Here is a 12,067-nt window from a genome sequence, read left to right as displayed (position 1 = left end):
TCTCTTGCGCACGCACACACGCACTCACCAGATCGCCGCGCTGCACGGGTCAGAGGCAAGCTAGGGGGGTGGGGAGGAAAGTTTGAGGCTGGCATGGCTGGAGAGCCAGTTTAACCTTTTGTCCTCGGCCCGGGGGAGAGCGAGGAGAGGGCCGTGTAGGGGCCCACCGAGCCGGCGGAGGGAGCGGCCAATGGCAGGCAGGCAAGGGGGGAGATGGTGGCATAAGCTCCAGGCGCCCCAGCTTTAAGTCGGAGAGCGAAGGGAGGGCCGCTTAGGGTCCCACTGAGCTGGAGGAGCAGGGCATGCCACCCACTCACCTGGAAACAGCCAGTGAGACAAAGGGGAGGGGGGCTTCCGGCAAGCGCACTTTTTGGGCAGAAGTTGTGAGTCTCTCCAGGAAGAGAGGAGAGTTAGGAAAAAGGGCCCCACAATCACCCAATTGGCAAAGCCCAAACTGCCAAGGAGAGAGCCTAGCTAGCTAGAGCTGGAGCGGCATGGCCCTGGAGCTCCTGGAATCAGCACGGGGGCCGGTTAAAATGATCTCGCTGGCCAGATCCGGCCCGGGGGCTGGACGTTCCCCACCCCTGGCTCAGGGTACTACGTATGTTCAGGTTACATGTTGGTTGAAAGAGCTGTGACCACCAACTGAGATGGGGGGGGGGGGGAGAATGCATTTTCCTCAATCAAAACCAGCCAGAGCCAAGTTTCACTTGGACCTGTAACTTTTATTGAAGCATACACGGCAACAGGTTTAAGCTAAGCAGTTTAAGGTTACATCAGAGAGTCACATTGATTATTTCAGAGCACAACTATGGACACATGCAGAGAGCGAAGAGGCAGCAGACGCAAGTGCATTTGGGGGATCCTGTAGTGCTAGTGCTGGATATCAATTCACGAAGAGTGAGCGAGTAAATTCAATGTAGTCATAGGCAGAGGGAAGCTCTCTGCCTTTGCTGTCCATGTAGGGCTTCATGTGAGAGATGCAGTAGTCTGCCTGTTCCCGGGTCAGGTTCTGAAAGGCAAGAGAAAGAATCCACGAGAACTGAGAAGGTGGGGAAACATGTAAAGAAGCCATGGGAGTGGTCCTGGCTCTAGCTGAGGTCTCACTAAATATGATCCTGTTAGTGGCAATGAAACTGGGGCCAGGTGCTAAGCAAGGTTCCCCCCTCCTGGCCTTGCCAAGAAAGCCAGGCAAATATCTGGTATATCAGAGAAGTAACACCAGAAAAACAAAACCTGGTGCCCAGCTGGCCATCTACACAAAGCCTGAGACCCAGAGCTGGCAGCATGGTGTGAACACATGAAGCTGCCTTCTACTGAATCAGACCCTTTGTCCATTGAAGTCAGTATTCTCTACTCAGACCGGCAGCGGCTCTCCAGAGTCTCAGGCAAAGGTCTTTCACATCACCTAAGTGCCTAGACACCTTAACTGGAGATACCAGGGATTGAACCTGGGGCCTTCTACATGCCCAGCAGATGCTCTACCACTGAGCCACAGCCCCTCTCTGAATGTGAATGAATGGAATGTGTGAATGGATCAGAAGGCCCACCAATGCTAGGCCACAAGCTGCATGCATTTTGCCCAGTAGGTGCTTGCACTAGATTTAAAAACATCCATATCCCACCTTTCCACAGCATGCTCGGCAATCAAGGTAAACATTAACCAAAATGGGCATCTGAATAGCTAGACCCCGATTACAAGCAGCAGAAGGACTGGTCAGTCTGCCCGTGGTGAACAGCTTGTTTAGTTACTTGAGATACATACAGCCGTGCTGTGCTTTTCCAGGAGCAGGTAAAGGCCCGAGGACAATCCCCGACCCCCAATAAGCACTTACTTGGTAGAGCTCCTCCTTGGTTACGTAGGGCTTGCCCTCCGAGCTGAGGGCACGGAAAGCACTCTCGATTTCCTCACTGGATTTCACATTCTCGGTCTCCCTGCTGATCATGAACGCCATGTATTCCTGCAGAGAGACGTGGCCATCCCTATGGAGAGAAACACAAGCTGGGAAACGGAGGGTTTTTCTTTCCTGCAAGCTCAGTTAAGCTAGGCAAGGAAAGAAATACCCAGCAAAAACTCTACTTGAAAAGGCATGGGTTCTTGGCTGGAAAACAAGTTGGATGGTGACAAGGAATTAGGCCAAGCCAGTTTCCAGGACTGGAGACAGTACTACAAAGTCACAGAGGAACAGCTTACTCAGCTTTAAGGACCACTTTAGAAGTAGGAAAAGTGCAGCCAGGAGACATTTTGTACAATATACTTCTAATTTAAAGTGATTTTAACAAGGCGAGAGCTTGAGTGTCATGCCTTTAACTCACAATATAAAGATTAACAGAATTCCTTAAACTCTTTCCCAGCCATAAGCACTTCTGCAAGTGGGAGGGCTAGAATTCCTTTGAAGTAAAGTGGGATTCTCAGTGCCAGTGATCCCCTGGCTCTGGGGTACCTGTCCCAGATTTAAACATGCTTCGTAGTTGTGTACCTGTTGGGATCAACTGTGTCGAGGATGGCCTCAAACTCTGGATCTGGCTCTCCTTCCTCCACCATAGGCAAGTCGTAGCCTAGAGAGCGCAGGCAGGATTTAAACTCCTGGTGATTCAGCCGACCAGATTTATCCTTGTCAAAGTGTCTGAAAATGAAGATGACAAGCTATTAAGCAAACTAGTCAACCACACACGGTTCTTTTCAGCAGATTACAAAGGATCCCCCAAATGACACTTCTGTCTACAAAGGAATGCAGCGATTAATACTTTATATCCAATAACTAGACATCAAGAACCTGACTGCCCATTCCTTCTGTCTCTTCCCCTTCCAAAATTTGTGGTGAAGGGGATTGATTTGGGACCCCCGCCCCCAAGTCACCCTTCTGAGATGATAAATTATTGAGGGCCTGAGCAGGCCAATTTCCCCGACTCCCTCTCCCCACCTCCAGTTTAACCGACTCTCGTGCTGCAGCATCCAGACAAGGGGACGGTGATGGTGGAGAAGTGTTTTAATTTACAAGCTACTTATTCAGCATAACTAGGTAGTCTCCTGTGTATGCAGGAACTCCAATCTTGTCCATTGCTGGGCCCTTTCGCGGTCTTTGCAATAGCAAATGGGGGGGGGGGGAAGAGAAGAGAGGGAAATCCCAGTGGGAGGGGCTGTATGAAGTCTCCAGAGCTTAAGCAGGCCACTTTCCTTTTCTTCTTGCTCTTCTCCTGCCTCCTGGAGCACACACTATCCCCTCACGGACCATCTTCCATGTCTAGCCCCCTCCCCAGTCAATTCACAAGCCCTTTTTCTGCATACCTGGGGGGTACACTCCTCTCCCCAAGTATACACAAACCCTCAGTTTGTCGCTGGGTGGCCTGGCTTTGCTGCTTTCCTCCTGACCACTACTACAGTCAGGCATGAATGGAAAACTTTAATTGCATATCATTCAAGATAAAGGCCGAGGGCTCCTCAGCCATCCTCCTGCCTTTATCTCCAATCAGCACAACACGAGGAGGCAGGTTTACTTCCTAGTGAGCTACATGCCAGATTACTATTTTAAAACACAATACAAAATCAGGGAGGGGTCCTGAAATATCCCTGAGGCAGCCAGCCTTCCTGATTGGTAGACTGAAAGAATTTGGGGTCCTTCACCGTTTTGTGCTGTGGACTCGGCAAACTTACTTAAACATCATGCTGAACTCCTTCAGGGCTTCTTCAGTGACTCCAGTGGTGTTTCTAGAAGGAAGAGGAACCAGTTTAATGAAAGAGTGGCAGCAAACCAACCTGATCCACACAGTAGACCGACAGCTGCCTCCCCAGGGCTCTTCCTTGCACTGTTTGGGTAGTATGTGTATGTTGGAGCCATGAAGGGAACATGGAAGCACGGCTCTCCTGGGATTGGGAGTGCTAACAAATTGAAACTTAATCCTAACAAAATGGAGGTGCTACTGGTGGGGAGAAGGGATTGATCCAGGCACTGGGATACCTCCAGTTTCAGGAGCAGGTTCGTAGCTTGGGGGTGCTCCCAGACTGGGGCCCCCTGTTGGATAAACAGGTGGCAGTGGTGGCCAGGGGTGCCTTTCATGAGATTTGGCCCTTCCTGGGCAGAAAAGCTCTTGCCACTGTGTTACATGCCCTGGTACTGTCTAGATTAGATTACTGCAACACACTCAGTATGAGACTGCCCTTGAAAACTGTGCAGAAGCTACAATTAGTACAGCATGCTGCAGTCCGAACGTTGACTGGAGTGGGCTGTAGAGACTATATCACTGCTAGCAGGGCCCATATCACTCCTATCTTGTTCCAGCGTGGCATAGTGGTTAAAAGCAGTGGTTTGGAGTGGTGGACTCTAATCTGGAGAACCGAGTTTGATTCCCCACTCCTCCACATGAAGCCTGCTCAGTGACCTTGGGCCAGTCACAGTTCTCTCCGAACTCTCTCAGCTCCACCTACCTCACAGGGTGTCTGTTGTGGGGAGGGGAAGGGAAGGAGATTGTAAGCCGGTTTGAGTCTCCCTTAAGTGGTAGAGAAAGTCGGCATATAAAAACCAGTTCTTCTTCATCATCTACAATGGTTCCCAATAGCAGGTCAATTGGGATTCTGGGCCCAATTCAAGGTGCTAATGTTGACTTTTCAAGCCCTATATGGCTTGCAGCCAACATACTTTAAGGATTACCTATTCCCACAGGAACGTACCCACCCACTCTGGTCATCTTCAGGAGGCCCTGCGTTGGATGCCCCAGCCATCTGAGGCTAGATAGGTGGCACCCCAAGAAAGGGCCTTTTAGGTCATGGTATGAAAACGTTGGAACTCTCTCCCTCTATTGTTGACTTATGTTCTTATGACTTCTACCAGCAGGTGAAGACTTATTTGTTTTGTTCAGCGTACCCCATTAACTGTTATTGACCCTCCTCCCTTACAGTGTTGTGTGTATTTGTGTTTTATTGAATTATTTTATGTGTGTGTATGTTATTTCACATTGTTTTAATGTTGAAAGGTTTCAATGTTTGCTGCCTATCTGGGTGGAAGGTGGCGCAGAATCATTTAAAATAAATAAATGCACAGGAGAGTATTTGTGTCAGTGCGCCCATCCACACAATTCCAGTGCATGTGACTGGAATTGTGTGAATCCAAGCCACAGGGAGGCAATTAACAATGAGGTCAAGGACACACTGGGACATGGTCTGATAAAAGAACAGCATGTTAATTCAGGCAGCAGCTCAAAAGCTTGTTAGCAAAGGGCTTCAAGGAGGCTGCCAGAAACAGTAAGGCCAGAAACAGAGGCGTGATTCGAATGGGAGAAGGCTTGGCTTGGCCACCCATTTCCAAGGCACAGTACCCATTCACAGGGAGTTACCTGGCCTGTATTTGCTGTTCTAGATTGTGTTGCATTCTCATGCCCAGTTGGTCCAGCTGGTCCCACTGCTGTGCCAGCCCCACTGTGCTGTGCTCGGTGTACTTATTGTCCAGGATAAGAGCTTCCTCCATAGCTGCTCCAAGGTCCTCAATCTTCTTGAGCTGGCTCCTCATTGCTCGGATCTCCTGGTGTTTGCGCTGTAGGGAAAAGGAAAAGCCATCATGTAAAGGAGGGGCCATCAACATGGTGTCCATGGACACCATGGTGCCCACCAACACCTTTTCGGGTGCCCACAAAGGGTTTTTGGGATGTGGGTGGAGCCAGGCAGGGCTTTTGTCCAGCAAGACTTCTAATTTGTGGAGATTAAAAAAAATTGTTTTGGCAGCAGCTGCCACCACACCACAAGGATCTGCACTGTGTTACTGAAGTGGTGGCAGCCATATCGTGGCTGGCTCCGCCTCCTGCGGTAGCCATTTTGTGGCTACGCCCAGCATGCCATGTCAGAATTCCAAATGCGCCCGCAGGCTTAAAAAGGTTTGGGATCCCTGATGTAAAGTATGCAAGCTGGGAGATGGGGGTGGACTGGTTAAAACTATGGAGAATCCCATCAAGACACCATGCTTTATCTCCTGGATTAACTATCTAAAATGACACTCATACTTTGCTCATGCAATTACAGTTGGTAACAGAGTTGAATTTCCACTCTAGAAGCAAGCAAGCACTGGAGGTCAGGCCCTCTGAGATCTTCTTGCCACTGCGGAACAGGCTGGACCAGAACTGGGAGAGGCTTTTCCCCCACCAAAGGAGACAACAACCCTGTCTAGTTTAGACAGCCATGCCTATAGACTGAGCAGAAATGTAGCCCTCATCAGGATCCTCGCCTCCAATAGCAGAGAACATGGTATTGTAAAATCACAGAAAGGTACATTAGCAGACAGTGCTAGAGGATCATTACAAACTGGATACACTTGGAGAGGCTTTTGGTCCGTTACAGTATCTGACCCTCCAATGAAAATGAGATGCCACTGAGGAACGGCTCTAACTGTTAGAAAATTCTTCCTAATGTCTAGATGGAAACTCTTTTGATTTAATTTCAACCCGTTGGTTCTGGTCCGACCTTCTGGGGCAACAGAAAACAACTCAGGCATCATGTCACCCTTGCCACTGACTTGCAGTGAATAAAAACTGTTCCACGAAACAATCACAGAATGTTACATGGATGGGGCCCAACTGAAGGACACAGAAAGACATCATTTCTTAGGCTAGGCTTTGACAAACTGTAAATCTAGCTGCAGGAACCCACGTGACTTTATGCTGGCTTTTCCTCAAACTTTTAAAGTAGCGTCTGATGGAACATGGGGACCAACGTTCAGAGAAAAACAGCTCAGAACTGTGCTGTTATTGCAAACCCCTTTGGATCCCAGCCTTGCCTCCTTAGGGCTCCTTATAAAGCAAGGGGCAGGTGGACCACAGCCAACAGAGTCCTCTTTTGACCTTCAATTCAAGATCACACAGTCATGAAACGAAATCTTCCCAGACCCTCTGACTAAATGCAGGGGAAAGTACATACTTTAGTTGCTTCCAGCTGTGACTCCAGGGTTCCCGATTCCTCCACCATACAAGACCTAAAACACAAGAGTTGCGATCAGGGCAGGGCTCTCAATAACCAAAGCGAAACAAAAACTCAGATGGGGCTCAAAATCAATGCCACTCCTTTTCAATTGAAGCACCTAATGTCACTGCCAAGGCAGGATTTTTTTTTTTACACATGAACCCTGGTCAGAATCCATCAGCATCTCCTGCACAAGTAGGAGATTCTTCCAGAGGCTGAATTACTATTACAGCTTTTTTTTCTTTTGCCAGTTTCTAATGAGAGAAAGGCTTCAGAGATTTAAACTGGGTGCTACAAAAATGCACCCAGCGGGCCCTTCTGGAGCCAGTTCTGAGCCGGCTATGTTTGGCAGCTGTGGGCAGTTCATTTCAAGCCCCATTGCACAAGCCGTATGAAAACACGTCATGCCAAATCCAAAGCGCTCACCTTCTTGATGGACTGAGTAGGCTTCCCCAGTGCAACCGCCCCCCAACTGTGCCCCACACACACAAACCACAGGTGATTTGCTTGAGATGAGCTTGGATTGCCAATGAGCGACAGGAGCTCTAGCGAGGCTTTGCACAGAGGACGTGTGTGGAAAACCTTCACAAAACCACTGGCTCAGTTTGAACACCCAAGGTAACGAGGGCACGCTTCCCTCCACAGGGCGAATATGCCTCAGTATACAGGAGGGACTAGTCAGGTCACCTTGGGAGGGGGTGGATCTTAGGAGGGACCCGTCCCTCTGGCACCCCAAGGGAACAGGGGTAGCTCTGGCATAGCCGCAATTTTAAAGGATTCGTCTTTTTTTTTTAAAAAAAATTAATAAATGGTTTTCAACTATGGCACAGAGAAGTTAATAAAAAAAGGCCCTTGGAAGGCCAGCCCAAGATTGATGCTAGTGGAATCAAGTAGCCAAATAAAATCGCTCTGTGTTTCCTCTTCAACAACAAGGCAGCAGTTTTTCACAAGGTGTTTAGAGCCTCTGTCCTGACACATTCATGGTGCAAGATCACGATGGACAATCTGTGTACAAACAGCGAGTCTTGGCTACCGTGCAGGTGAGCTGCACTTCCTTTGAGCCCCTGTGAAATGTTGGTTCTTGGTGGGAAGTCGGGTGTCCTTTCTCATCCCGACCAAACTCTGCCCTCCACAACACCAGGGGGCAGACTTCCAGGCTAACCTTGGCGGTGGAATCACTCCACATTAATGCCAAGGGACCAAATTGCCCGGGCGATTCTCACTCCCAGAAAGTTACAGCTCACAGTGCGGGTTTTAAAGAGGTCAAAACATGTGCCCAGGATGTTCTGGGACGGCAGGCAAGCTGTGAGCCAATGCCAGGAAACACACTCCCTCCCCGCCAAAAGCATCTCACAGCAGTGACAGTTAGTCAAAAGGAAAGCGAGTCTTAGGGATTAGGAGTGCGCAGTTTAAAAATTAAAAATAAACACAGTGAGAGAAGAAAAATAAGGAGAAAAACCTTCCAGACAGATCATCCCCAACTTCATACTGATAGACACGAATGACACGACGATATGCTATGCTAGTCAAAGAAAAGAAACCAAGTGAATTCCAGATGGGAAAAAGGGAGCACAAACTGCAAACCAGCTCACAAACAGCAGCAGTCACAAGCAAGAGCGCTCCCGCTGCCCTGGCAGACAGCAGCACGGGCAGCGGGGCCGTGGGGGGGGGGCGCTGCCTCTTCAGGCACCAGACGACGCTTCACACCAAGGAGCAGAAGCCCCCACGGGCTGGAGCTTTTGGTGGGCGACAGGTGGGGGAGGAGAACTTACAAAGTTGCCCTCCTCTCCAAGGTCAGGCCATGGGACCTGCTAGCCCAAAGCCACCAACTCCCGGTCTTCCTTCCCAGCACCTGTGACCTGAAATCCTTTCAAGTGAAGATGCTGGGTGGGGACTGTGTGCGCGCAAGAAGCTCTGCTACTGAGCTAGACTGAATGTGCCGGAAGAGGCCCAAGCATACAGCCTCCCGTATAAGCCTGCCTCTAAACCAAGGGGGAGAAGTAACTCACTCCAGGATAACTTTGGCCACTGAAGCAGCAGCAGCATGGCCTTCTCCTAATCCCCTGGTTTTATCCATGTGAGGGTTTTTTTTAACCTAAGGGCGGAACATTCCATATTTGATTCCCCCCACCTGCAGTCTGAAATGGTGCAGCCCAGCAACGGACCTGTCCATCAGGAGTCAATGCTCATTTGCTTCAGCTCTCAAATGGAGCTGAAGGGCAGAAAGAGGTGGATGCTGTGAAGGGTGCTCTCCCATAGATACAGAAAGGAGAGGGAAGGCACTGGATTGACACTAAAATCACCAGGTCACTGAACTGTCAGAGTTTTGCTGTGAGGGTTAAAGGCCATTTACTGATAAAAGACAGCCTGGAAAGGCAAATTAGAGCTTTCATTAGCTTTTAAAAAATAGATGAATTCCATCCCATTATTGGACACCCGAATTAATCCAGTTGTACTCTGAACACAGCAAGAAACAGTTTGTGCACGCAGCACACTGATTTGGTGCATTCCAGATGGATCCACCAGCACAAAGGCCAACAAGCTGGTTCTCATCAGGAGCTGTGTCTAAAAATGGGAGGATTACTGGTGACTCCCCCCCCAACAGCCATCTCACTTCAGAACTCACTTTTTAATGCGCCCTTTGAAGCATCTGGCTGGCCAGATTAGGGCTCCTGCTGCACACACACCCTTTTTGTCAAGATTAACTGTTGAGTTTAAAAAGCAGGCTTCGTGTGATGTGACTCTGCGTACAAACCACTTGTTCCAGAAATACCACTTTTCCCTGTGTTAAGGCAATCATGTTATTTGCTGCAGGCAGTTTGCTTCTGGGCCATCAGAACACATCTGATAATGGGAGGACTGAGGGCAGATCTCCTCCCAGCTTCACATAGGAAACTAGAAGTGTAGAACTCCTTTACTGCAATTCAGTACCTAAGAGAAGAACTTTATCTTTGCTATAGCAGAAAAAGCAGCCGTCAAATTAGGATGTGACATGACAGTTGTTTTAACGCGTTAGTCCAATGAACACACACCACCTTTTGAAATCATGGGACATTTCTAACTGGCAAAAATGGAACACCTTTCTTCACCCATTATACAGAAGGGGGGAAACCGCTTCTCTAGAAGCTGTTTGAAATAAGGCCACAGCCACGGCACAGCTTCAGTGTCTGCTGTGAAGCACGGAGGTGCTGATGACTCTCACAGAGAATTGTAGAATAACGGAAGGCAGCTCCTCAGAAACTGCACATTCCTGTCCGGATCTCCTCTGGCCAGGGAGAAAGCCACAATACCAGCCTGGCCAGGAGATGAGACAGGAAAGGGGCCTCTCTTCCTCATTAGCTGCCCTGTGTTGTTTCCTGTGCCTCTGACAGCAGATGGGGAGGCTGCTCATGCACGTCCCGGGCAGAGGTTTTCAGACAAGACGGCTTCTGACACAGCTGTCACAAGCAAAGCAATGGCAGGAGAAAGCACGCACACACGCACGCACACACACACACGCAAGCTTTTATGAAATGTTACATTTTGTACTAACCCATCAAGCAGGTAGGTCCTGAGGAACAGGATGTCCAAACATCAGGCCGCAGGAGAAAGTTGTACCAAACGTGGGAAGGGGGTGGATGGAGAGAGAAGGGAAATGCACATTAGCAAAGGCTGCTCCTATATACATTTCAAAATCAAAGCAAACCCACCCAGAGGTGATGCTTATGGACAGGGCTGGCTACTCTCTCCCCAAACACTTCCTCTCAACCCCTAAGGGCTTTGAACATCTGAAGCTTAGGAACAAATGCAAACATAAACGAGATGAAAGTACAGCGTTCATTCCAAGTGCAGAAAACTGGTGTCCTCCAATTACTGCTCCACATTGTGTGCCGTTTCAGTATCAGCTCTCTATACCACCTTTCAGAAAACCCAAGTGATACTTACCAATTTCTTCCCCATATTTTCTCTGTGATGTAAGAGGATATGAAACCAACCCAGTGACCGTTTGTGGCTGGTTAAGGATTTTGGTTAAGGATTTACTCTTTCATCTCCTAACCCAGTGGTCGGCAAACTGCGGCTCCCGAGCCGCATGCGGCTCTTTGGCCCCTTGAGTGCGGCTCCCCGCCTCCCCGTCTGTCGGCTGAGCGGCTCCTCTGCATCCCCGCTCCCAGCCAGGCAGAGGCGCCGCGCTCCCGCCGCGCTCCAGCGCGCCCCAGGTGGGAGGAACCAGCAGGCGAGCGGGATGTGGAGCCCTCCTCCCCCGGCCTCCCCTCCCCTTTCTCCGGTGGGGAGGGATCAGAGGCGGCGGGGAGAGCGGTGGCCGGCCCCCAGGCTGCTGCTGCAAGGGGGGGGAGAGGCAGGCTCCGCCTCGCACTGGGCAGGAGCGGGCTGTGCGCCCCGTGCGCTCCCGCCGCCGCCACCTCGCCCATCCGGCCCGGGAAGGAGGGGAGGGCGGCGGCAATGGGGTGCGGGGGGGGGGAATCCCTCCCGGAGTGCAGAACAGGACACCCATTTGGGTGGGGTTGGGGGGAGATAGCGGCAGCGATGGGGCACGATTTGCACGAGATCATTCCGGAGGCATAGAGTCGGTGGCTGCTGTGTAGGGGCTGAATGGGAGATACAGCATTTGTTGAGGGCAGGCAGACACCCCCCCTCCCATTGCTAACCTAGTAGTAAAATCTCAGTTGCAGGAGTTGGGCGACCCTAATGGTGTTATTTATGTTGATGGGACTTAATAAAAGTGAGCTGAAGGCTCCATAAATAACTGCAGGGTGGGGAAAATGATGGGGAAAGCAAGCTGATTTCCTGCCCCCTCTTTCTTCTCCCTTTATTTGTTTAGGTGGCTCTCAAAAGAAATCTCAATCGTTGTACTGTTGATATTTGGCTCTGTTGACTAATGAGTTTGCCGACCACTGTCCTAACCAAACATTAGCCTGCCCCACAAATGTCCTATGGCAACATCATCTGATGGAAAGACAACAAACCTGAGGGGGAAACCAGAACCTCCAACGTGAGATCTGCCCATATCCTGGAGATGAGCAAGACCGGTTTCTTCAACAGCAGATGTCTGAACACCACTACATTGTCAAGGGAGTTTTGCCATCTAGAGGGAAAAGTGGCTTGCAGTTCCCCACTGGTGGTTCT

The 12,067-nt window shown here is 50.0% G+C and overlaps 1 protein-coding gene across 5 annotated transcripts in view; it reads right to left on the bottom strand.

The window, feature by feature from the left end:
• Positions 1–868: 868 nt before the first annotated feature.
• Positions 869–12,067, bottom strand: part of SPTAN1 (spectrin alpha, non-erythrocytic 1) — an 89,181-nt gene continuing 77,982 nt past the window's right edge. For 4 of the 5 annotated variants that reach the window (XM_056860716.1, XM_056860717.1, XM_056860718.1 and 1 more), the window contains 7 exons: positions 10,476–10,493; positions 6,902–6,956; positions 5,332–5,528; positions 3,656–3,709; positions 2,481–2,627; positions 1,836–1,983; positions 869–1,012 (listed from right to left, as the gene is read on the bottom strand). In XM_056860716.1, the coding sequence (XP_056716694.1) occupies positions 887–1,012; positions 1,836–1,983; positions 2,481–2,627; positions 3,656–3,709; positions 5,332–5,528; positions 6,902–6,956; positions 10,476–10,493 (745 nt within the window). In that variant the 3' untranslated portion in view covers positions 869–886. Of the gene's footprint in view, positions 1,013–1,835; positions 1,984–2,480; positions 2,628–3,655; positions 3,710–5,331; positions 5,529–6,901; positions 6,957–8,402; positions 8,466–10,475; positions 10,494–12,067 lie in introns of all 5 variants that reach the window. The other variant, XM_056860715.1, reaches the window with a different exon arrangement.

Source organism: Euleptes europaea, chromosome 14 (genome assembly GCF_029931775.1).
Source record: "Euleptes europaea isolate rEulEur1 chromosome 14, rEulEur1.hap1, whole genome shotgun sequence".
NCBI lineage: Eukaryota > Metazoa > Chordata > Lepidosauria > Squamata > Sphaerodactylidae > Euleptes > Euleptes europaea.
Note: the sequence above shows the minus strand (reverse complement) of the source record. Positions and strands in the feature narration are given on the sequence as shown.